General features: G+C 40.0%; 1 protein-coding gene and 1 long non-coding RNA gene across 3 annotated transcripts in view; both read right to left on the reverse strand.

Annotated features, from left to right (window-relative positions):
• LOC131322499 (rhomboid-like protein 15) overlaps window positions 1-27,209 on the reverse strand; it is a 33,802-nt gene that overhangs the window by 2,956 nt on the left and 3,637 nt on the right. For both annotated transcript variants that reach the window (XM_058353846.1, XM_058353845.1), the window contains exons 2-9: window positions 26,276-26,441; window positions 21,068-21,371; window positions 20,852-20,884; window positions 20,651-20,742; window positions 20,453-20,526; window positions 19,620-19,714; window positions 19,480-19,549; window positions 6,612-6,787 (exon numbers count right to left, since the gene is read on the reverse strand). In XM_058353846.1, the coding sequence (XP_058209829.1) occupies window positions 6,612-6,787; window positions 19,480-19,549; window positions 19,620-19,714; window positions 20,453-20,526; window positions 20,651-20,742; window positions 20,852-20,884; window positions 21,068-21,371; window positions 26,276-26,441 (1,010 nt within the window). The remainder of the gene's footprint in view (window positions 1-6,611; window positions 6,788-19,479; window positions 19,550-19,619; window positions 19,715-20,452; window positions 20,527-20,650; window positions 20,743-20,851; window positions 20,885-21,067; window positions 21,372-26,275; window positions 26,442-27,209) is intronic.
• On the reverse strand, window positions 302-2,571 carry LOC131322512 (uncharacterized). The gene is made up of 2 exons (XR_009198865.1): window positions 1,865-2,571; window positions 302-1,384 (listed from the first exon to the last, which is right to left on the reverse strand). It is a non-coding gene; the product is annotated as an uncharacterized LOC131322512 (long non-coding RNA).

Consider the following 27,209-nt stretch of genomic DNA (forward strand, 5'->3'; position numbering starts at 1 on the left):
GTTCTAGAGGTGGCAGTGTGTTCTTGTACTGATATAGAGCGGTTAGGCTCTTGGTTGAGAAAGAGGTTTGTATCTTTTTGTTGCTCCACTCAGTTCGTTCGGAACATATGTCGATGAAGAGTATTATTTTGGCTCTTGGTGAGTCCATGTGGTTTGGTGCATGTTGAACAATGTCAAAATTGGTGTGGCTCTTGGTGCGCAACTCTAGTGTTATGGTTCCAGGAAATTAATATCTTGGACATGTCATCACAGTCTCTAAGGTATTGGGTTTTTTTTTTTTTTTGGGGGGGGGGGGGGTGGGTGGGTGGGGGTGTAACAAGTCCCAGGTAAAGCCTTGAAAATAGTCTCTCGTCGTCGTCGGATGATCTCCATGGATGCATGCAAATTATAATAGGGCATAGACAGATGTGAGGAAAAATCTTGCTGGCGGAGGATGGGTAATTGACGCCCTATTCTGGAGTTAACAGTGATTTTTAGCTCGTGTTTTATATACACATGTGATGGCCGAATTTCGAGAATCAGGTTGAGACAGGATAAGTTTGCTGATTCGGTTTTGTGTAGCTAGTGATTTGATTGCGAAGGCCCATGGTTTACAACCCTTGGTGGAGTACAATGGTTCCTGTGGAATTTTCACCAAGGTGGAGATTGTTGGGATTGGTTAAAATTCAAGTATGGTTCACATTTTTTTTGGGGAAACATGAAGGACTTGCATTGGAATTACTTGGTGGTAGCTCGAAAGAGGTGCTGGACCATTGAAGTCTTTAGTGACTTTAATGTTGCATGAGTTGGTCAAAGAAGATTTTGAAGAATGTTCTTAATGGGCAAGAGCTGTACTTGGGGAACTCCAAGGTTCACACTAGGGTAACACTGAAATAATTTGGAAGTGCTCTTCATGCGTGTGTTAAAGGCCATGCTTTAACACACACATGAAGAGAGGGACAGAGGGAGAGTGTGAGGGGGAAAATGTAGGGAGAAGGTTTCATGTGGGTTTCACATGGTTCATAGGGATGCAAGGATGGTCGGCTCTTGACACGGTGGAGCGATGAAACAGGTTTTGTTTCGGGGCTCGGGTTTGTGGCTTGTTTTGTTCATCCTTTGCGATTTCTCTATGGGTTCCTTCATTTCTTCGATGAGTGACCGAGGATGTACTAGGGGCGGGGTTATGTGATTTAGCCTAAATGTTTCATTTTACTATTTCTCTCAAAAATTGGGTTTCTATGGGCTTGACAATCTAGAGCTATGAGATAGCTGATTGTCAAAGATATGAATGTGTTGTTGGCAACAATCAAATGATTTTGTTAGAGTGGGGATGAGCCTTTGGGATAACAAAAGCAGTTTGGCAACCATAAGATTAGGTTAACTCATGAATGTTTATGGGTTCAAGCTTGAAATTATTGGAATTTACTGTTGTGTACTGTTGTAAAGAAATATTAATAGGTGTGTTGTGTAACGTAGTAAATATCTTTTCATTCCTTTTCAGAAGGGGTGAAAGTCTTAATAGTATTGAATTGTCATAGTCCTGTAAATAGTAGTCTTCAATTATGGGTTGTACGTAGTAGTTAGCAGACATGGTGTAATAAGTGTGGCATGCATAGGCTTTGGCATATAGTAGGCTAGGCTTATGAAAGTCTACGTTGTGGTAGGAGTCACCAATTATATGTGTAATACTATTTGAGTGAGGTAATCAGTGATGTAAACTATGGTGTTTGTACTCTCTCCTTACGCCTATAAAAGGAGAGTTCTACCCTGTGTAATATTCAAGGCCAGTGAATAAAAGTCAGTCAGTTTCATAATATCATGTATCTTGTGTTCTCTCTTTGATCCTAACCTACTTTGTGTTTGTACCCACTTCGTGTCTGTAAACTTGGCTGTTCGAGTCATGGAAAGGGCTACTTAGGAGAGGGCTACCCGGAGAAGTGAATAGCAACAAGTGTAAGCCATCCTGGAGGAATTTGGACTACTTCTTGTTGGGTGAAGCTACCTAGGCAGAGCTGCCGAGAATGTCAATTGTGATAAATCGTGGTTGCTTAGTTTTGTTTCTGTTCGGATTACCTCAGTCGGTTAAGGTCGTTTTGGGACTGACAAGATGAACGATCAAGATTGGTACATTGGGTAGTTCTATCAAGAATCAATATATGGTCCAATCCATTGAGGGTCTAGAGTTGGTCGATTGAAGGTCTAAACCAGTTACAGTGAGGCAATCAGAAGGTTGTTCCAAGACATAGGTGAAATCACAGCGGAGGCCTATGAATAGTGAGACGGCTGGTCTGTGCTCGAGTAGGTGTTGGAAGGAGATTATTGTCCGAGATTACGAAACTGGTTGGTCTGTTGAAAGAACAGTTAGGGACCGTTTTGAGGGGACACGACCATAGGCTGCAAAATAGGGTCCTGCTGAAAAATATCAAGAGATCACAACCCAGTAGGAAGCGATGAAGGAGCTCAAGGTTTTTCCCAATACATGTGAAGAGTCATGTGCCCAAACTATGGAGTCAAACTCTAAATTAAAGGGGAGTGTTGGAATTAATTTAGAATTGGAAAATACATCGCTAATAGAGATTCATGTGTGTAATACATGAATTGGTACATGAATTCAGTTCAAAAGCCATTTGTCAAGTTCAAGAGTTATAGGTCTCATCCAATCTGATCTGAGCCTTGCTCTACGAGACTGCTTCTTCGAGAATCCCTTGCTTTTGGCTATGGTCTTTCAAGTTGTTATTGTGACTCATGTATGGAGTCGTAGAGTTGTTCATTAATCTATTTATTATATAGGTTTGTGTACTTGACTAGGTACGTGATAGCAGAGTCTTATAAATTCTAGTAGTGTTTGAGTCAATTTATAATATTCGGTGACTTCATAAAATATATAAAGGGTATTTTGTTGAGTGATTAGGCATGTGTGCTCTTTGGGAGCACTGTACAACCTTCGAGTTGTACATCTCAATTTATGTTCTTTGTCATCTCCTACACACTTATATTACCCTTGGGTTGGTTTAGTTACTAAGTATCCAACATATTCCGCTGTGCTCCCCAAACTTATTGCTTTCACGCCTTGTTTTTCTACTTGGTATGAGAGCTCCTTGTTTTTCTACTAACAAAGATTTCAAAGGCTTTCCTGGGGTGCACATAAAGGTGAGACATGCCACAAATGAACAAATGCGTTGACATTAATAGGTGTGCCGTTAGGACAACACTTCTTGTCTTTCACCTCAAGTTCTTCTTGTACAATTTTCACGCCTCAACTGCTAAGGTGTATGGCATTAGCACTTTGCAGTACAACTTTCAAACGCATGGAATAAACCATATAGCAAGAAGGAGAAGCAGTTTTCCGTACCCTCGTAACAAAGAGAAAGGGTTTTCACGAAAGAACTCATAAGGAAAAGGTGAGAAGGGTTTCCATTTTCATATGAAGCTTTCTTTGCTGGCTCATGGTGCGAGTAGTGCTTTGATTTGTAAAGCTCTGCTTCAATTGCTAGTTTGATTCCCGATTCAAGACTTCAATTCTCGACCAGATGCTTTGATAAGCAATACCTTCTACAGTTGTTTGTGATTCTCTTGTCATATTCCTTGCCCTTTATGGACATTCGCATATTTCATTCTCTGTAACCGAAGCAGTTGCCCAGCAATTGTGTAGCTGAACTCAGGAGCAGGGAAGTTTGTGAGTTTAACTTCTATAGGGAGGAAGTTGACACATGAGGCTCTGGGTTGGCTTGGGGTTAGGGTAGTGTAAATTCTTCTAACATGTGACAATAAAAAGATGGGACAAAAATTGATAGTCTAAACAAAACACACTTTTAGCTCTATCCAATAATGTTATCTTCTACCTTTCTCCATGTCTTCCTCGATAAAGTTTTACAATCATATGCATTTTGAAACCTCAAAATTTTCAACAATGACCCAACTCGATATCACATATTTCCCTAAGCACAACTACATTTCATAACAATCAATCTAGTTCATGGACGTACCTTGAATGAAATTGCAAGATTCTAGATTCTAGAGTTCTCTATAACCTTACCACACATGATACACACAAACATGTTAAAGAAGATTCTAGATCTGCATTTTTTAGTACGAAGATAGGTCTGACACTTTGTTCCCCAGATTAATACAATTTCAGCTTATTTTCACACTTGGACAACTCAACGCAATCAGACAAATAGGATATCCAGCATCAAGAATGAACAGCGGGAATGGGTCTCGGATCCCAAGGAGCTAGAGGGCATTGGGGTTTTTATTTTGAATCAATTTTCAACTCAAGCAATCCGGATGACCAGTGCTTAGAGGCTGTCATGGCAGAGGTATCTAGCAAGGTTCCAGAGCAGATGAACGACAGGTTACTTCAAACCTTTAGAGAAGATGAGGTACTTCTTGCCCTCTCCCAAATGTACTCTTTGAAAGCCCCCAGGCCTGACGGTATGCCAGCGCTCTTCTTTCAAAAGTACTGGCATAATGTTGGCCAGAATATTGTTGCTCATGTTCTATATTTTCTTAATTTGGGTAAAGGACAAGACAAAATGGCCCCTACCATGGCGGGCGATTTCAAAGTTAACTTTGATGGAGCTATTTTTCAAGAAGAGCGAGCAGTTGGAATTGGAATTGTTGTGCGGGATGAATCGGTCAGTTCATTGCTGAAAAGTTAAAGAAGATTCCATTGATGGGTACTCCTAAGCATGATGAAACTTGGCAAGAGAAGCTATTTGGTGTGCACGGTCTTGGCAATGTTTAGAGATAGTCTTGGAAGGTGATTCTTCACAGGTGATGGCATCGATCTGAGGACAACAAAAGGGCTTGATCCCCTCAGCGTAATTTTGGATGACATTAGAAAGGAAGCGGCGAATTTCCATAAGATTGAATTTAGCGATGTTACACGTACTGGGAATTGTGTTGGCCATCATTTAATTAGGCATGCTTTTTTTGTGACTCATATGGTTAGAGGTGGCCCCTGACTTTATTATGCCCTTCCTTCTCACTGATTCCTAATGAATAAGACACAGCTGATTATTAAAAAAAAGGGAAATTTGCACTTATACCCCTTGTATTATCACCAATTTGCACATACACCCCTTATACTCCAAATTTAGGCACTTACACCCCTGTACTTTGGACTGAAGTGCAACTGTTAGAAAATCCGTTAAAATTGATGGAAAAGCTACTAGCGGGAGATTTCCCTCCAAAATGAGGGGAAAAAATGCCCACACTTACCCTGATAGTCATTTATAAGCCCTATCAAACTCTCCTTCCCAAAAACAGAGCATCCAAACCCCTCCCTTCCCCGAACCCACTCTCTGACCCCATTCTACTAACAACTTTTTCCACTTTTTTTGGTTGTCCTTATTTGAATTTTTTGTGTCTGTTAGTTTTGTGCCTCACTTTTTTAGTTTTCCGATTCGTCTCATCAAGATGAGTTGGAAAAGTTTTTTTTTTTTTTTTACTTTTACCCAAAATAGTGGTTAGTTTTGTGCCACTTTTTTTTTTTTTTTTTACACTTAAAAGTGGTTATTTTCCAAAATATTTAGGTAAAAGTAAAAGAAAAATTACTTTACGATTCGCCTCGTCAAGATGAATAAGTCACAAAAGTTTGGCGCAAAACTAACAAACGCGAAAAAAATTCAAATAAGGACAAAACCATAACTTTTAGAAAAAGTTAAGTGAAACAATACCTCTCTCTTCTCTCACAAGATGTCTTCTCAAACATCAAGAAGCCCATCAATTTCAAGCAAACTGCAATGGCAAATTGGGTGCATCTTTCGGCTAGAAATTGATGGGCTTCTTGATGTTTGAGAAGACATCTTGTGAGAGAAGAGAGAGAGTGGATTAGGGGAATGGAGGGGTTGGATGCTTTGTTTTTGGAAAGGGGAGTTTGACAAGGCTTATAAATGGCTATGAGGATTATTTTGGGCATTTTCTTCCTCATTTTGGAGGGAAATCTCCCGCAAGTAGCTTTTCTATCCATTTTAACGGATTTTCTAACAGTTGCACTTCAGTCCAAAGTATAGGGGGTCTAAGTGCCTATATTTGGAGTATGAAGGGTGTATGTGCAAATTAGTGATAGTACAGGGGGTATAAGTGCAAATTCCCCTTAAAAAAATAAAAATGACCGGAGAAGTCTCAATAAATTTCAAGTAGGGGTAATATGGTTGTATCTTTCGTATCACATATGATCACAGTTGAGGCTCAAAGAAGTTTATCCCCACTTTATTGCTCAACCTTCATTCATAATCACCAAGGGAACTCAAGTTTCTCATCCAAAACACAGTTTCTGATAATTGTCTCTCCCAGTTTCTGAGAATTGTCTCTTTTTCACCGTCTTATTTGAGTTTGTATACCGGTGTGAAGGAACATGCCCGTGCAAACTTACAACGTCAAAAGATTCTCCTCTAAAAATCTAAGCTTCTATCTTTCAAACATACATGTTGTACACAGACCAAACAATCATCTTAAGGAAAATGTTCCTTCTAAAGAATCCTTGAAGAAATAGGTAAGATCCCAAAAGCAGCGGGATCTTAAAGCTTGAAAAGTTTCAAAACTTGAGTATCAATTCATATCCCAGCTTATCATTCAACCAAAGAACAAAGTCATGCTGAACTATACAAACAAATAAATCCAGATACCTTCCATTTATAATCTGGTGTTCCGCACCAGCTGCTGCTGGATGGTTGGGGCTGTTTCCATCATTCAAGAGTCTAGCCTGCAGGCTTGAATCAGAACTTACAGTGGAATTTGTTTGACTTTGACCGGAACCAAGCGTCCTCGCTCTCCCAAGAAACCTGCTACCATCTTCTGCTGACTGGATATAGTAATTTAAGAATAATTAGTGGCTAATAGAGATGACTGACACAAGGAGTAAAGTAAAGTTGCACGAAATGATTATGGCTACAGGATCCATCATGTTCAAAGCTATATATTAACCTTTACCAGCCTAAACAAATACACCAGCCCACAAACTTAAAGCAACCTGTAAGCATTCGTAAGTCCAATAACCAACCGAAAAAGTCTGACGTCTATAAATAAATTCAAGTGAAGGTCTATCACGCACAATGTGGAACTAATGTCAACGAAACCATAGTCAATAAACTATTCCTCTGTAAACCAATTTTATAAATACAGAAGATCCCAAGATTGTAAGAGTCGAGAATTAAATATAACAATTAGTGATAGAAAAAAAATGTCAAAGAATCATGATCACGAGCATAGTTGTCAAAATCGTTCAAATCGCGAATCGTACGATTCGGTTCGATTCAGGGTATCATCGATTTGAACCAATACAAAGAATCGGAAATGGGGGAGAATCAGAATCGACGAATCGATTCGAGAATCAGTGAATCATAAGAATCATACGATTCAGTTTGTTTTCGAGCCCGGCAGGTGGGGTCGAATTTTTGCCTCCGAAAATGAAATTAAAGTTGAATTTCAGGTTTTGTAATGGTTTTTTCTGCCATACGAAGGGTCAAAACCCTTTAAGGAAGATTTTAAGAGGATCAATTTGGTTCTCCACAAATTTCCGACGTACCAAAAAAAAATAAAAAAAATTTGGTTCTCCACGGTTGTAATCCAAAAGAATTTGGGTTTTACATACTTGTGGGTTCCGGAAGAACAGAGCTTTGAACAGAGCTTCACGCAGCATCTCTAACAAAATAAAAGACATCGTCGACCGTCGAACTGTTGGCCGTCGATTAGGAAGAGCTTAGCCACCGATAATCTCTTCCACCGAATTTGTTTGCCATCGAATAGGCAGAGTAAACAGGTAATGAGGCTTATATTGTCCCCTTCCCACCATTTAGACTATTATATTCTCCACTATATGCTATTAGATTCTCCACTACAACTATTATATTCTCCACTCCCAACTTATATGATATTATATTCACTCCCACTCCCCAACTATATGTTATTATATTCTCCACTCCCAAATATATGATATTATATTCACTCCTACTCCCAACTATATGTTATTATATTCTCCACTCCCAAATGTATGATATTATATTCACTTCCACTCCCAACTCAGATTTCAGACCCACATTTTTGCAATAAAAGCAAGTGTCTTGCTTATTTAGACCTTGTGATCATCTATTTATCTTTAGAAACAATACTTTTGTTGATTCAAACTTGAAATCTACATTTTTTATGCATTTTAAAAATTTTGACCGAATCGGAACGATTCACGATTCGCCACTGGACCTTTTCGATTCTCGATTCGATTCACGATTTGACAAGGTATGGGAATTTCCTTTTTGAAAACTGTTAGATTTCTAAAGGGGTTTCAACCTAAAACCAATTGGCAATGAATGGAAAGGCCACCCAGGCTCGTTTACTAGGTTTGGAGGTTATATTTAACCAATGTGGAACAAACTCCAACACTCCCCATACGTGCAACCCCCAACTCGCACGTGAAGCGGTAAACAAACGATCCATAACACTTGGATCACAACAAACAACCGTGCACTTATGGCACAAACAAGGGGGAACAAATTCTCCGAAACCCTAACTCTAATACCACGTTAGATTTCTTGGAGGGTACCAACCTAAAACCAATTGGCAATGAGTGGAGAGATTGCACAGGCTCATATACTAGGTTTGGAGGTAATATTTATAACCAATGTGGGACAAACTCCAAAAAAAACAAATTACAAGATGTTCCTACAAGAAAAGGGGGAAATTGAAGTCAATGTGTAGGTTTGACAAGGTAAAGTAAATATTGAAATCTCATAAGAAGAAAAATCATCCAAAGAGCAGCATTCCCAAGATAAAGAATATGTCGGAGAGAGTATGTTGAAGAAATGGATAAAATAAACTTGTAATTTGGAAAAAAAAAAATTGATAGTAAGTAATTCAAGGCAATATTAAAAGCATAAAGTTCTATTCCTTCTGTGTACAATCCCAATCCTAATAAACCTGATTCTTATTTTCAAACTCTCCACTAGTGGGCAATTTACCTCTCTTTGGGAGGCTTTGAGAATTCATTACCCCAACGTTCCATTGAGTTATTTAGTGTGGTTTCCAACAAGCATCCCAAGATGCATAGTCCTTACTTGGCTTGCCATCCAAGACAGGCTCTCAACAAAGGATAGGCTTGCTCCTTTTGGAATAAAGCCTTCTTCTTGTTGTAGCCTTTGCAATGGTAATGAGAGCCACAGCATCTAGTCTTTAATTGTCCCAAGTTTGGGACACCATTACCTCTACGTTGTGTTAGAATATTGAGGAGTTATTTAGTCTTGTCCCACATCGGTTAAATAAGTGCTACATTGAGTTATCACTTAATATAAATAATATGTCTTTGGGTTAGGGTAAACTAACACCCTTTAACACTTTTCTTACCCTCTCTAACAACATGGTATCAGAGCCACCCTTACACTAACCCTAATACTAATCATACACACCATAGCCACCACCAAACCATACCCACCATCCCCACTACAATCTGTCCATACCAATGTCCCGAAAAACCTAGAGCAGTTCTCGAAACCCTAGCCCATCAACACCCATATCCCGAAACCCTAGCCCAGCCCTTGAAACCCAAGCGCCACCCTCCGAAACCCTAACACCACCCCTCGACGACGCTGTTTTTCTGCCTTTGGCGACCCTCGCCGAACCTTCAATAGTGCTTGCCAACCCTCTACAGCACTTGCCGACCCTCTACAGTGCTCGATTAGCGTGATTGTGAAGTCAATTTGGGATTTTTTTTGCTCGATTGGAACTTGATTAGAGTATTTCACCGTTTTCTTGAAGTTTTCACAGCTAATCGACGAACTATTTTGATTTTTTGAAGGCTGTTCATGGTTGTTTCTTCAATTCAGTTATAGATTTCGGCTACTGTTGATGGTCGATTGCTGGGTTGCTTTGTTTTTATGGTTCCAATCTGGTTCGGTGGATTTCTTTGGCTATTGATGGATCTATCTTGTTGCGATAGGCTTATGAGTGTTGGTGGTGTTTGCTCTTTTTGGTAGTTTACCTTGTCTATTAGTTCTTGTGGTTGGTCGTTCATTGTTTGCAGTTGATTTCGTGTTGATTATTGAGTTTATTTGCGATGGGCTTCGGTACTGGTTTTGAATCTATTTCCAGTTCTATCTTTGTTGTTGGTCGATTATCTAGTTCTTCTCGATTTCATGAGCAGTTGTCCATTACCTCAACTCTTTTGAATGGTAAGAATTATACTATTGGGCGAAGGCTGTTGAAGTTTATTATCTAGGTGAGATGCAATTTCATTATTTGACTGATGATCCATCTGATGCTCTGGACCATGACGGAAGGAAGCATGGTAATGAGAACAGAAATTGATTTGGGTCTCCAGGTCTGCCAAAAAATCAAGAAACTTGAGCCAATAAAGACTGAGAAGAATGACTTAAGAACAAATTTCATTAAGAGCTCCATTGTTGAATGCAAACCTAACCATTAAACAAGTTGCGATGGGGAGACTTAAAAAAGGTGAAAGATTCTTTCGTTCCTGATAGCTATTTACTTAATCGGTGGATAGTAGCATACTCTGGATCGAAATCATGGGGAGTACTGCTTGATCATTTCTACTAATTTAAAGCCCCAATTCGAATTCTTTTTTTGTAGAAATATCCAGTTGGCTAACTTTCCAAATTTCCATTACTAATCCCTCTCTGATGCCTTCGGCTTTGATTTGGGGTCATGGTTTTACAGCAAAACGTTCTTGTAGCTCCTCGGTTCCTAGAGGTTTAGGTGGGCCATTGTTTTAGTGGTATTGAAAGCAACCACTTTGTGCATATATTGCCAAAGGTTAGATCTGTCTCCAATCATCCTCCGCCTATACCCCCAATGATTGGGGACTAAATGGGTTTTGTTATTGTTGTTGTTATTGTCAAAGGTTAGATCTGTCTCCAATCATCTTCCGCCCATATATTGCCAATTGTTGTTGATTGATGATCCTCCCAATAAAGCTGACAAGACAAGCTTCGTGGATGGCTGAGAATGCTTGGATTTGGGTTGAATTATGGAATAGTATGGAACCACATATTAATAGTACTCTGTCTTTCATACCTACAGCCAAACTCGTGTGGAAACAGGTTCAGGAGTGTATTCTAATGTTAATAATCTTCGTCGGACATATGATCTTCATCAGACATTCTTTATCACTTGGTGTTTTGTCTTTGGAGGCGTATTATGCCAAATTCTGGGGGCATCAGCGTGAACGCTTGCAAGTTGCTAGGTTTCTATCCGATTTACCTTCCTCATATGATTCTATTTGATCTCAGCTATTATGTGTTCGGGATTTACCTTCTCTTAGTCGCCTCCGCCAAGCTTCTGTATGTGATATTGGTTCTATTAATTTGACACATTCTGCCCTGTCCGCTTTGATTACCACGTTTCCTAGTGGTCATAGTTTTAGTCGTGGTGGTCGCAAGACAAAGGGAGGTCGTCGTGGTAGTTTTGGTCGAGATACAGGCCGAGGTGGTTGACAGGCGCCCAAATGTTCACATTAGCACCCCCTAATTTATCATTGTTAAGTCCATTTATGTTGTTACTTGGAGATTAATAATGCGTTTCTTGTGATTGTAGGTATTTGGAGGCTTAACATGTTTATGGGCTTTGTTTAAGACTCAAGGATGGAATCTAATGCAAGAGTTTAGCCTAGCCTAATTGAAGACCCAAAAGGCACCTAATCTAATCTGTACGGGACGGGAATTGGAGGACAAACCAATATGATTTTTGCATGTGGGGTGTTCAAATCCCTTTTGGAATTGATTGGGTAATATTAGAACTCTCAGATATTAGTTTCTATATTATTCGGTCAAGACTAAAGAAGGGAAAAGAGGAAAAGGAGTTGGATTAGGAAAAGAAGTCTACAAAGAAGGAATTGTTTTCTCCTACGGTAAATTTGGGGCAGCACAAAGGGGAGCGAGGGTTTTTGCTGGTGATACGATTTATTCCGGGACATAATCGGCTGCTAGTACGAGAGAACAGGACTTCATAGTCCATGGCCAGCTAACTCCATTCTCTCTAGGGGGAAGATGAAGCCCCGTGCCGAGTAACTTTGTACTTGCATAGATTAGGGTTTGTATTCAAATCGGATTATGTGTTCAAAAACTCCTATGACATCAATGGAATGGTTTTAATTCATTTTATCGGTTGAGTATTTGTTTCTTAGGTTTTCAAATACCGTTCACATAATAGTTTTCATTGTTCTCAATCTGGGTGACTGAGATGGGTTATGCTCGTGAGGCGGACCATGCCGTTAGGTGGCTAGACCGCGCTAGTGAGATGATCTGTGCCGGTTGGCCGATTGTAGAAATTTACTCGGCCACTATCGATAGGGATTGCAAGCCCTAGCGACAGTGATTTGAGATTCGAGTGTTAATCCAGTCTATGCAATACACAATTATGCGGTTGGGGTGGATTCTAAACCCTAGACGTTGTCTCATCAATTTTCAAACCTCTTATTTAATTGCTTTAGTTTCTTTTAGTTCTCAAAATAATCGAACCAATCAACTCTCCTTTTTGTTCTGAATTAATCTAAAAATTGATCGAATCTATAGTAACTTCGCCATACTGTCCCTAAGGATCGATACTTGAACTTGGCCAGTATTCTTCTAAATAAGGGTTAATTCTTAGTTTTTATAAATGTATTTTTGACATGGTACCGACGCGGTCAATGGTCGTGGTATTGGTCGTGATTCTAGTAGAGATGGTTGGCCACCGGGGGGAGGTGGCCATGGCCGCGATCGTGCGCCTCGCCATTGCACATATTACAATGGTGATAACGATACTATTGAGTTCTATTGGATTCTTCATGGCCACCCCTCTTGCCATCAGGTTACAGTTTCTGAGGACGATGGACCAGCATTGCTTAGTTCATCGACCAGCTGTACTCCGTGTTGTTACTATTCCAAAGGATGAGTTCCATCGCCCTATGAAGCACTAACACTCCAAAAGGGTGCCGTATACACGCATTGGACACGGGGACACGTATTGGACAAGCCACGTGGCGTGTCCAATAATTTTTTTTATTTTTTGATAAGGGACACGCAGGGGACACGTCGGGGATACGGCTGGGTCAAAAAGTAATTTTTTTTAATTTTTGGTGGTTTATGAAATTATTCAAAACTTTTGGGTTAAACTGTAATTATGCCTTTGAAAAAAAATATACAATTTGTAAAAAATTTCATAAACAATGGTCCATAAATTTTTTTTTATATATATATTTTTTTATTTTTCATACATGTGGCAGGTCCCTTGCCATGTCTGTATCCCCATTTTTTTTAAATTGTTGTGTCCCGTATCCATATCTGTATCCGTGTCCGTGCAACATAGCCATCGCCTAATGTCTTCGCAGCAGTATCATATGCCATCTTCCTCCACTGCTACGTCCACTCAGAAAGGTTCCTCGTCTTTTACTGGTCTTGTTTCTAATAATCCATGGGTTATTGATTCTGGTGCCTCCGATAATATGACCGGCATACTCTTTCCCGTAGTCTTCTCGTGTAACCCTGGTAGACGGTTCCACTACTGATATAGTTCGTATTCGTTTGGGTTCGGCTCTTTTAAATTCTTCAATTACATTAGACTCTGATTTACATGTTCCTCGTTTTTCACAGTCTTATGTGTTAGTAAGCTTGCACAGTCCTTAAACTGTTTTGTCACATTCTTTTCTGGTTATTGTTTTTTTCAGGATCTCCACACAAGGACGAAGGTTGGTGGCTTAGTTGAGCGTGGTGGTCTGTACTACTTTGTCAATGGCGAGCTCACTACATATGTTGAACTACAGTCCTATCTTCCCATATGAGCATCACTGTCGTCTAGGTCACCCATCTATTCAGAACTTTCCATAGCTAGTTCCATCGTGTCGACGTCTTGAGTCTCTACCATGTGAAGTTTATGAGTTCAGTAAACATCATTGTGTTTCATTTTCATCTAGAGTAGAGAGTCGTGTGCCACATCCTTATTTATTTCATTCAGATATTTGGGTCCTATACCTGTTCCGTCACGTCACGTAATGGTTTTTAGTATTTTGTAATTTTTGTGGATGACTACTCCCGGCTTACTTATGTTTACCTTATGAAAGAACGGTTAGAGTTGTACTCCATTTTCAAATCTTTTTTATACGGAAATAAAAACTTAGTTTGATGTTTCACTTCGTATATTTCGTTCTAATAATGTTGGTAAATATTTCTATAATGCATTGTCCACATTTTTTAATGAGCATGGTATTCTTCATCAATCCTCTGGTGCTCAAACTCCACAACAAAATGGGGTTGCCGAACGCAAGTTGCGACATCTGTTAATAGTCGCTCGTGCTCTCTTATTCCAAATGCAGGTACCCAAATTATATTGGAGTGATGTTTTTACTGCAGGATATCTTGTGAATCGTAAGCCCTCTAGAGTTCTTGGGGGCCAAATTCCCTATAGTATTTTGCATCCCAAAAGTCCTCTCTATTCTCTACCTCTTAAGATTTTGGGTGTACTTGCTATGTTCATGCACTTGATCCAAATTGGGATAAGCTTGATCCTTGATCTATGAAGTGTGTGTTTCTCGGTTACTCCCACACTTAGAAAGGTTATAAGTGTTATTCTCCTACTTTGCGTCGTCAATTTGTTTGTGCTGATGTTACTTTTAATGAATCTTTACCCTATTTTTCATCTTCCTCTCCTGAAGATCAATCTAAGTATATGCACATCTTTCCTTCTGGTCTACCCCCACCACCTATACCACTGAACTATATGCTCGCCGTTCTAAAGTTCCACCGGCACCACCTAGCCCATCACTCCGTTGTGAGATCCAATTGCCGCTAATGCAAATTCTCTTCCCATTGCCCTTCGTAAAGGTATTTCGATTTGTACTACTTCTCATCCTATTGCTAAGTTTGTTTCCTACGATCACTTGTCCCCCTCCCTTCGTGCTTTTACCACTTTTGTTTCTTTTGTCTTCGTTCCTAACACTATTCAGGAGGCCTTGTCTATTTCTAAGTGGCAGACAGCTATGGAGGAGATGTCTGCCCTACATGATAATGAGACTTGGGAGTTGGTCCATCTTCCTTCTAGAAAGTCAACTGTGGGGTGCCAATGGGTGTGTACTATAAAATATCACCCCGATGGGTTTGTTGAACGTTACAAAGCTCGTCTCGTTGCTAAAAGCTACACGTAGACCTATGGTATTGACTATGTCGAGATCCTCTCTCCTGTTGCAAAGCTTGGCTCTGTTCGGCTCCTTATTTCTCTTCTTGCCAGCCTTGGTTGGCCCTTGTTCTAACTCGTTGTCAAGAATGCTTTCTTACATGGTGACCTTCTTGAGGAGGTTAATACAAAGCAACCACCTGGGTTTGTTGCTCATGAGCATTCTCAAGTATGTCATCTTTGGAAAGCTCACTATGGGCTTAAGCAATCTCCTAGGGCCAAGTTTGGCAAGTTCAGTGATGCACTTTTGTAATTTGGCATGAGCTGTCATACTGTTTTCTCCCTCATGTCTGATCGAGGGAAGGTATTATTGATTGTGTGTGTTGATGATATTATTATTATTACGGGCGTTGATCAAAAGGGTATTGATGAGTTGAAGGTATTTCTACAGAGTCAATTTCATACATAAGACCTAGGAAAATTGTGACATTTTTTAGGTATTGAGGTAGCACAATCTAAAGATGGCATTAGCTTATCACAGAGAAAATATGTGTTGGATATTCTAGATAAGACAGGTTTATTGGGGTCGAGACCTGTTGATACTCCTATGGATCCTAATGTCAAATTGAGCATTGATAGGGGGAGTGGGGAGTTGCTTTCTAATCTTGATCAGTATCGTCGCTTGGTTGGTAAATTGAACTATCTAAATATTACGCGTTCTGATATCTCGTTCGCAGTTAGTATTGTGAGTCAATTTATGTCTACTAGTTGTCTTCGACATTGGGAGGCCGTTCCTAAATTTGTAAAGTATCTCAAGGCTAATCCAGGACGTGGTCTGTTTTATTGAGCTAATGGAGGCTTTCACTAATTCTAATTGGGCAGGAGGACCTTCTGACAGGAGATCAACTACAGGATATTATGTTTTTCTTGGTGGAAATCTTGTCAATTGGAAGAGTAAGAAGCAAACAGTGGTTGCACGGTCTAGTGCAGAGGCAGAACATAGAGCTATGGCCCACATAACATGTGAGATTGTATTGGTCCAATCTTTACTTGAGAAGATAGGTTTCAGTGTGTAGTTGCCTATGAATTTGTACAGTGATAATCAAGCAGCAATTCACATTGCATCAAATCCGGTATTTCATGAGAGGACTAAGCATATTGAAGTTGATTGTCTATGGTGAGTGAGAAGTTAGCTGGTGGTATGATAGCTACTCCCTTTGTGCGCTCAGTTGGCTGCCATGTTTACTAAGTCATTGTAAGCCATGGTTAGAGTTGTTATGTAATAAGTTGGGACTTAGTGATATCTATTCTCCAACTTGAGGGGGAGTGTTAGAATATTGAGGAGTTATTTAGTCTTGTCCCACATCGGTTAAATAAGTCCTATATTGAGTTATCACTTAATATAAATAATGTCTTTGTGTTAGGATTAATTAACACCCTTTAACACTTTTCTTACTCTCTCTTACTACACGTTGAATGTCACTTGGACTCATGGAGTCCTGGTCTAGCTGGATTACATTTTTATCGTCTTCGTTGAAAGGTAAGTCTCATAGCGTCACTACCATCACGCTTGCCTTCATCACTCCAATGTACCACATCTCGAATGAAAGGAAGTTTATGAAGTTTCAGAATGAGAGTTGTTCCTCATCTGGGTCCTCTAAAATTTGCACGGATATTAAAGGCAGATTTTTATCCTCGTCCAAACTCCCCGAAGGAGATCAGTCCTGTTGGTTTATGTCCAGTGAAATTTGTCTAATCCATCTCTAGTACTCTCAATCTCTACGGTTGGCTGATCTTACTCACCTTAATTATATGTTATGCCTTTTCGTAGTGGGCCGAATCAACTGGGCCTATTTGGGCCAGGCAGATCTCCAACCTCAATAGGCTAGGTGCTTGGGCTGAACCATGTTTGTCAAACCGGCACCAACATGTTGCCCCTGATCACAATGCCCGAGCGCGTGGTTTGAACCAAATCGTCACAGGCCGGGGCAAAGACCAACCCGAACCTAAGCTCCAGCAATAGGTAAGGGAGTTCTCCTCACAGTTACTGAATTCCTTGCTCTTTTTGTTTTCTGTTTTGATTGGTTTTGGAGCTTTAGGGTATTCTGAACTCCTAATCAACATAGATTAGATACTGTATCGCACTTCTGCTAGGTGTTTTAATCCTCTTATGTGGTAGGTTTAGTCTCACCATTACTCACTAAGGATTTTCCCAGGAAATACTTTTTGTTAATCGTTGAAAGGTGTTGCCTGGATTTTCTCCTCGACTGTTCATAGTTAGTATGATGAATTTCCCTTGATTAAGGTATTGGAACCCTGAACAATGACATACTCTACTTACTTAGGAGTGTATCAGTTACAATAAAGATGCCATTGAGATAGTCAAGATTTATCTTAGTAACCCTACAACAATGATTGAAAAGAAAAATGAACAAGGTCAGTGACATTACCTTTAGCTGTTTGCTATTTTCTTTTTTAGCATTTCCAAATTTATTGGTAGAGGTCTCCAAGGGTTGTCTTCCTTCATATTTGTTTGTTCTGTTTCTCCCCCATTTTGATCATTCAAAGCGAAGAATTTTTATGTTTGTTAATCTTTGCTTGGTCATTTCATGCAAAATGATATGGACAGGGTCGTCAAGTGGTAGCTAAGAATCATACAAGGAGACGGATTGTACTAACGAACGGATGTGGATCACAAAAAGCATAGTGACATCGTATTTGATATTCTTGGTATCATGGAGAGAGAATGAGGGTATAATCTCAAAGAGCATTGGATCTTACTTCTATTTTGTCATTCAGTAGCAAAGCTCTCATTTTTTCGGTACTATTTGCATTTGGCCTTTATTTAATTTTCAATAAATTTTGGAAGCAAATGAAGTTAAGGTCTTCTGGTTGATTCATGAAAACTTTTTGCCAACCACAGAACTTTAAATATGTTAGCAAATCTTTTGATTTGTTTAGTTTGCTTACCAAGCAGTTCCTGCAAATATGTAATCCTAAAACATTAGCACCCGCACCTCCTACGTATCTGATGTAGTAAAATTTAAGGTCGTTTGTGTCTTTTTAGTGTCCTTAGTGTTAGTAGAGTCCTTGGGCCTATAAATAGGGGGTTGGTCTCTTATGTTGATAGCTTTTGATTATTAAACATATTGAAATATATTGATTGAGACATAGTTTCCCTCTCTACCCTTTGGGGTTCATCCCCTTGATTGGGATTTTGCTTATCTCTTTTGCATCTCTGATTCCTCTTGACATTTCGGTTTGCATCATTTGGTATCCAAGCATCTAAGCTCAAATCCTGACCACTCATCCCACTGGAAACTTCGCCAGAACCCTAAATCGATGCCGAAACCCTAAATCTAACTATGCTTTTGTGTTGAAATTGCGGATCATACATAAATGTAATTTATGCGCTCCTCGTATCCCAACCTACTACTTCGTCTTGTAATACCGAACAAATTCTTTTTGCCTGAACCAACAGGCATGTTTGCCTGAAAGCCAACGGGCATGACTTCTCGTGCGTAGCAGATAGCCATTGCCCTAGTATATAAAGACTAGAGCTGGGCAACGTACGCGAAACACGATAACACAACAGAACAGGACACAAAGTTAGCGGGTTAGGGTTGAACATTTCTGACACGAAACACGAAAATGACACGACTCGAGAACACGTATTCTAAATGGGTCGGGTTCGGGTTGAACACGCGAGACACGAAATTGACACGATCAACACGGTTACTAACCTGTGTCACCCATTAACATGAACATATATATATAATATATGGTATATCTGTAATTCTATATAGAGTTGGGCAACGGACACGATAACACGACACGAACCGGACACGGAGTTAACGAGTAACGGGTTAGGGTTGAGTATTTCTAACACGAAAATGACAGAACTCGAGAAACACGAATTCTAAATGGGTCGGGGTCGGGTTGGGTGGTTTGTGACACGAACCCGACTGACACGACACGAACACGACCCGACATGATCTGTTACCCAGGTCTAATAAAGACGTGAGGTGGGTGAGCACGTTAATACTTCCATAGTTCCATCTCTTTTCCTCTTATTTGTTTCTCTTCTCTCAAACTCTTCTTCCCACCAAACCCTAAATCTATACTTCGCACTCCAACCAGCTCCAAACTCTTAAGATGATTGCCCAGAAAGTTTCTTTCATTGTCTCTCACACCCAATCGGTAGATCGACAGAACCGCCCAATCCTCGAACATAAATCTTTCAATTGTAGTCAACTACAACATTCAATATGAGATGCCATAACATTTATGAGGTGGAACCCCATAATGCCACACTTCTAGCAATTTAACCACGTGGTCAGCAAGAAAAAGTGCAACCATGCTCGACATTGGTATAAGATGCTAACAAGAAGATGGACACAATACCTGTACAGATGTCCCTCTCTGTGGCATCCATGAAGAAAGGTTTCTCCGAAAATTTCCAAAAAGAGAGCCACTATTCATTAAAGACATCACTTTAGGCTTTCTACAATTGGACAAAGGGAGGGCAAAAGGGGAAAATTTACCTGAATATTGTATTCTGACTCGAATAGGTGGGGATGTACCCTGAAGGGCTACCACCAGTGCACAATATAAATTTCGGCCGCCTAATGCACGCTGACTGAAAATATAAGTTTACAACATTGTTGTAAAGCAAGGCTTATACTCTGTTTTGTAGGGAGGAAAACCCACCAAAGAAGAAAAAAGCAACAGGGGAGTTATGAATTTAGTTTCCATGCAATGTGAAATAAGAGATACTGAATGCTGAATGCTGTCAAAATTACTCTTGCCACACAAGGGATTCCAGCTTTGAATGGCCCTAGCCTTCGGGCCTTATGTCTTTGCACAAGGCTACTGCAGAGAGAAGCTACCTCTGCCACCTTCGTAAAGCCTTTGTACCAGGCCTGCAGGTCCCAAACATAATCACCCCCAACTGGGGATGCCCTAACATTACTCTCTTTCTACTCATTCACGGTCACTTGTGGGACCTTTTCAAACCAGTATAAACAATGGCAGGGAAATATCTTTCAAAACCATAGAAACAAATACGAAAACAGTCAAATCATAAGCTTTAAGGATGGGCCTCCAGAGTCTTGTCATGTCAAAAAGAGAGTAAAAGACCAAGGAAGACAATCACGGCAGTTAACAATGGAGAGGAAATTGAGACTTTCCTGATCTAAGCATCAGGAATCCAAGGCTTTCCCCCTTAGTTATGGATCAGTTTCATAGGAAATGGTCAAGCCAATGGCAAGGCATGTCCCTCTTCCTACTTTGATAAAAAAAATCCAAGAAATGCATACAAACGAAAGGAAGGCAACATGATTAATAAACAAAAGAAGATTCACTGAAGATCACTTACAAGTAATGAGGAGGATTCAATAGCTGAATAGAGGGATGTTCCGGGTAGTAGGAAATTGAATAGACCATAAGAATCTGATACCAGAAAAAATGTGATGTAACATACCCAGTCACTTCCTACCGTAAACATCACAGTAGCCAGGGCAATAGATTTGTACAGTAGCATAAAGAAGTTTCGGAAAGGATTGGTTTAACATACATGCAAATCCAGACAAAATTCCGCAAAGGTGCCCGAGTAAAGAGGCATTTGTCAAGAGAAGCTGGAAAACTACCAATAAGATCCATGCATACCTGATACACAATCTCAGTCAAAGTCGCATTGGAGACAGTGAACATATTTTAATTAGATGAAAACAAATGAGAAATCAAGTTGCATCACCAAAATTGTCACGTCATTTACCATTTAGCAGGCACATTAAACAGTCCAAATACACTGCAGGGAAATAAGATGTCAATCAGCAAATCCCAGCACTGGATGAAAATCTAAGAGCAGGAAAGAAATAACATTGTAATATGGGGTCGATTCATCAAAAAAATTCGAATTAATGCAACAACTCACTGGGGAAAAAGAGGTTCTTAAAACAAAAAATACTTAAGAGTCAAGGGAAAACCAAACCTTCTATACTGAACTCCACTTAAACTTGTCTCTATAACGATCATAGAAAATAAGATTCCAGAGAAGCCTATTGCACACTCATCCATGAGATACTGATAAGAGTGCAAGGGGTTATGGGCTGCCAATAACGCAATAAGAAGATGAAATACGGCATTGCTAGCAGCCAATAGGATTATCATGTACAACAAGCGGACGGACCCCATAACTCTCTCCAGCTCCGAGCCCAAAGGAACCAAAGCCATCATATTGAAGAGAACATGTAGCAGAGAACCATGAAAAACAATGGAGGAAAATATTCTGTAAACTGCAAACAACAATAAAATCCAAAGTTAGTGGCCACAAAACTGACATGAATATAGTCTAAAACAAATGGTATACCTGATACCAAAACATAAAAGAGATAGCGAGGAGCATGCTTCTAAAATGTCTTGATCCATTTGATGAAATAAACTTCTACCGAATCACCTGTTGGCTGTTGGTGCCTTCCCTAGGAATGATTTATGGATATTGGGCCACAGTCAAACATTGACCAGTCAAATAGGCTGACATGGTGTCCAAAGCTAACTAGATAAGCCTGAACTCTGCATGGGCCCAGCCAAGCACAAAATTTAGGCACCCAAAAAATGCTGAATGCTCTCAGGCCAGGTCTTAATGTAGGTTTTCAAGTAGACTCAGAGAGTAATTCAGGCATGTAAGAACAAATCTTAGTTCCACTAAAAACCAGAACAAATTACATGCTTGTGAGGGTTTTTAAAAAGGAAGAGTGATGCCCCTTCTTTGAGATTAGCTCCAATTCAAAATCGTAAATAGCTTAGGTTTGTTGATAGCATTTACTCTGCATTCACTTGATCCCTTAACCTCATAATGGCTTAGAGTCAATGCACAATATCAGCAGATTCAGCACTATCTGTGACAGTCTGACTGTGCTTTGTAGCCAAATATTGACAACCTATTCTTTCACGGAACTTGAATTAGGGGTCTTTTTTCACAAGTAATAAATTTATTCAAAAGGCATCAAAGGGATGCCACCCATGACCAATTGAAAGCAAAGAACAAAAGGCCAAAAAGCCAACAATACCTAAAGAGACCAAACTTGAATTAGTGGTCATGCTGGATGAACGATTTCACAGCAAGAATCCATAAGGTCACTAAGGTCAAAATGAACTAAAAAGGCTCACATAAAGGGAGAAGTACATCCAACTTGTCTCATAACGGTGTAAATATGGAAAAGGTGAGAAGATGGATAGCAAGAAAGGAAGATGAAACTGTAAGCACACAATGTTCTATAAAGCGCTCGGCGCTAGGCGGGCGGCCAACCACCTTCAAGCTTCGAGACCTAGTAATCGGCCATTAATCGCCTTTTAGCAATTATTCGGGTTTTTTTTTTATATATATTCTACAACCTCCCTAGAGTCCCTACCATTAATAATCACAATTTTTTTAGTTGATGTGATATATCTTCTCTCTCAAAAAATTTCTTAGTTCTCTTTGGCTATCAGATACTCAATGTTAACACTTCTGAATGTTAACAGTTCTCTACATTTCAAATAGAGACATAGAAGTTCAATATTCATAGTTCAAACCAAATGAAACCACTTCTAAATTGTGTATCAGTATCATACAGCCAATACTTACTAGTTACTTACTACACGGCTACACCAAACGGTCCAAACCATAAATTTACACTATGTAATTACAATACTACACTACTCTACTACTCAGTGTTAAATTTTGTCAAAAAAAAAAAATACTACTCACTACAGAGAGAGGGGGATTGAGAAATTACAGAGAGAGAGAGCGAAAGAGAGAGAGAAATTACAGAGCGAGGGGGATCAAGAGAGAGGCATCGAGAGAAACATTACAGTCTTACAACAGTTAGCAGTGAGGCGCAGCGGCGATGAAAGGCGTCGGCGATGACAGGCTCAACGATGACTAGCATCGGCAATGACTGGCGCCGGTGATGAGAGGCGATCGTCGATGTACTGGCGTCGGCAGTCGGCGATGACTGGGTTTCTTCCCAGACCCAAATTGATGAGAGGCTGATCGAATGAGAGCCCTAACACTTACACTAATTCGAAGCCCTAAATAACCTGGTATGAGTATAACAGTTACCCCCTTCGTTTTCTAAAAATTTAGATTTACCCCGCCTAATCGCCCATTAGCCGATTAGTCGCCCATGAACTGATTAATCGCCTATCACCGCCCAGACGCCGACTAATGAAGTGGCAATTAATCACCGTCGAACTCCGATTAATCTTCTAGCCGCCTAATTCAACCTTTTAGCCATTAATCTCATCAGACAGCCCAGATTTCCGATTAATCGCCCATTAACCGGCAATTAATCCCGCCTTTTAGAACACTGTAAGCACATATGTATGTTTAAATGCTTTTGCTGCAAGATAAGATTTAGAGCTACCGAGTAAACTGACTCGACATGAAATCGGATGAGCAAAGCCCCAATAACATCCAGGAAAAAAAAAATGGCTGCCATGAGTGATTTAGGTCCAAACAAAATATCATGTCACAAAATTCAGAGTTGATCATATTTGCAGTCTCTTAGGATTCCCGATGTCGTTCTCAACCTGAATGCCGACTCATGGCTAGATCAATATTTAGCGTAACTGTTACTCTATTATGAGATAAACAGGTGACGATTGGTGATTTTTAGGAACTGTCAGGTCTGACAGACGTGGACCCTTCCTACCATTTTATTCTGAAAAGCTTTGTTTCATGGACTCCAAGCTTTTTTACATGGACTCATCAGTGCCCAGGTACACGTATGTGTTAGTGTGACAAATTTATCAAGTTCCTATGTCCAAGGCCACTTGGGGCCTTGGGCACCACAAAATATTCAGATTTCTTAACAGACATTTCACTTTTATTAGGTAAAATGGTATTTACGGGGTATAATGATGTCGGTCAAAGTCGTAGAAGTCATTCAAGAAATCATTGAGTCGATTGAAGAGTCTATTTAAGTTTCTAAGTGTCTTTTAAGTTTTCAAGAGTCAAACACATACTTCAATTAGTCCATGGTCAATTCTTTTTTAATTTGTGTCTTGAAAATGTAAGTGTCTTTTCCTATTCTTGGAGGGTTGTTCCAAGTGGCCTATGAAATCTATTGCTATGAATGAAATGAGTAGTTTTGAGTGTTGAATTAAAATAGCCATTGGCTTGTGAGAAGATTTATCTTCTTGTTAACTCTTATCCTTCAGTGGATTCCGACAGGTGACGAGTTTCCCGTTTCGGTATATCTTAGGTGGATTCCTTAGAGTTGTGAGCAGTACCTATCCCTATATCCTTCATTAAATCCTCAAGAGGTGTTATTTTGTATCCCATTGGGTCCCTACTTGGGTGGTGAGCTTTACCCTTTTATCCCTTTATAATTTTCTTCCTTCACATTTTCCCAATCCAGCATCAAATTGGTATCAGAGCTATGGTTCAATGGTTGATTGTTATCATACTGGCGAAACCTACCATGTAGTGATGCATTCAAGGCGACCCTTCGAGGGGGCACTGCCTTCTAGAGAGAGAGGGATAATTCCATTTTCCCATTGTTAAGCCATGAAATCTGTCTTGATTTCTTTACAATCTATACCTTTTGGAATAGATTCACACTCTTATGAGGTACTTTGAATACCATTGCCGATTGTTTTACAGAAATCAATTCAGCCAAGAGAGGATTTCCTTTTTCCTCATCGCACTCATATCATCATCCGTTCAAAGTGGAGTTGTTCCATTCCTAAGAGATCTTTGCTTTGTATCACCTCTGTGAATCGGTTTCTCCATACTCGCTAAGTGATGACGATGTCACGGCTAAGGGTATACTACTCGTTTGGGTTTCTTGCTTTGCGTGGGTGATGCAATGTTCATTGTCGTGGGGTTGGGTGCGACTCCTAACAGAAGGGCTTTCTCGGCCATGCGGGTTTCTTGCTTTGCGTGGGTGATGCACTGTTCATTGTCGTGGGGTTGGGTGCTGCTCCTAACAGAAGGGCTTTCTCGGCCATGTGGAATTAAGCTGTGCAACAATGGGTTTCTCGGCCAGGAATTGGAAGGCTTGGCTGACCCTAGTCCTCTTCCACTTTTCACTGATTCAGCCATGGATAGTAGTCCTATTTTGGGTCTGTATGATTTGTATGTTCATGGAACATATAGTCGGGTTGTGTTTCTCCTCATGATCTTGACTTTGTTTTGCCTCAGCTATCCAATTCTCTCCTTCCACTAAGTGCCGATGATGTCACCGCAGAGGGAGTGGTTTTTAGGTTTGGCATAGGTGATGCAATGTCCAAGCTCATGGAGATGATCTTCTCTGTTAAACTTCAGTTCACCTTGGAGCACTGTTCAGATTCAAGAGACATTCTCTTTCTACAGAGGAAGATTGCTGGAGATTCCATCATACATTGAGAAGATGAAGAAACTGCAATGGTGGGTGTAGAAGCTTGATATGGCTGTTGAAGAAGATGGAGTGGTTCACGTGCTCTGTTTGGGTGTGGAATTGCTAACTGGGGCTGTTGTGTCAGTCTACACATGGGTTGCAGGGAAAAGTGGGTAATAACTGAGAAAGTAAAATGGTTTTACCTAAGACCATATTGGGCAGTCATGGTGTTGAGGAAATCTAAGAGTATTTAGTATTGTAGACTTTGGTTGCTAGCAATTTCCTCGGTCCCAATTAAAGCTCACTAAAATATCCATCAAGACAATGATCCAAAATTTACTCAAGCCACGTTTTTCTACACCTAAAAATAAATCCACAAATCTCTTCAAGCAGCTACTATTGATCCACAATATTGGTTAACGCTAAACTGAAATTAAGAGAGAGAAAACAATAAAAGAGACAGTTGATGATCTTTGTGCATTCTGAAAAATAATATAAAATTCAGAATTGTCGGCTTCTAAACCACGCAAGTTTCAGAAGGAAAAACTAGAGGGAAAGCAACTAATGAGAGCCGAATCAGAAAAAGTGTAATATATCGGATGGAAAGCAAGGGAACATACAAGGAAAAAAAATGAAAAGAAAAAAGAAGGCGGCAAGACATGTTAGAGACGTAAGCATTTAGAAACAAACAAACACGTTGTTGATATGAAACCTGTACTTTATTAAGAAATTCCTGAATACCTTGTGAAAGCAAGTTAAAAAGAGAAAAAGGGGATGTGTTCGTGCCTGCAATCTGAGGTGCAAACAAGTGAAGCGTCAAATTTCAGATAATGTACCTTGAAACCGTGAAATCACTGCCAACGGCCAGAAGCATACTTCAGCAAAGGAGTCGTATCCAACCAAAAGACAAACCAAGTAAATAACACCACAAACAATGATCACTGTTGAAGTAAGGAATGGAATGTCTCCCCACCACTGCCCCACCCTCGTAGGCAATCTTGCCTACACAGATTATAGTAGCCAAAACCAAAATATGACGAATATAATCAGTGGAAAGAAATAGGTTAGACTAACATTAACTCTTCAATTTTTTTGGACTTTTCACTCAGAAATGACAATTAAGGGTTCTTTATGAAAATTTGCTGGACTTTAAATCAAACTATCACATCAACCTCTTATAATTACAATCATCTCAACAAGGAAACCAAGAAATCAACTTACCACAAGTCAAAAGGTAGGATTTCCCAAGTGTAAGTACATGTAGACATGTGTATGTTTGTATACAGATATATGTGTGTGATCATCACATAAAATTTCCAGGTTTTAACTCATATTAAATGGACCCTCTCAAAATCACTGCTAATCTACAATGAACTGATGAGATCAAAAGGGTTTCCCATTCCCCAAAATCTCAACTAAATCATAACAAAGAGAGATCAAAATCAAAATAACTGATAATCTACAATGAACTGATGAGATCAAAGAGTTTCCCATTCCCCAAAATCTTAACAAAGAGAGAGTGCACGACTAACAAAACTTCAGCACTCTCTACCCTCCATCTCCTCTTGCAGGCAGCCTAGGGTTTTCATCTTTGGGGGGCGGAGCCTTCACACCCCCACACACCCACCACGAGCCCTCTCATTTCCTCGTCTCTTCTCCTCTTTTCCCCTTTTTTTCTCCCTATCCCTCTCCTGTTTTTCCCTCGGTTTCTCCCATCTGGATCTGCCTCGTGGACACTTGGGTGCAGCAACTTCGGGCCTAACAACATGC

This window comes from Rhododendron vialii, chromosome 4a, assembly GCF_030253575.1.
Source record: "Rhododendron vialii isolate Sample 1 chromosome 4a, ASM3025357v1".
NCBI lineage: Eukaryota > Viridiplantae > Streptophyta > Magnoliopsida > Ericales > Ericaceae > Rhododendron > Rhododendron vialii.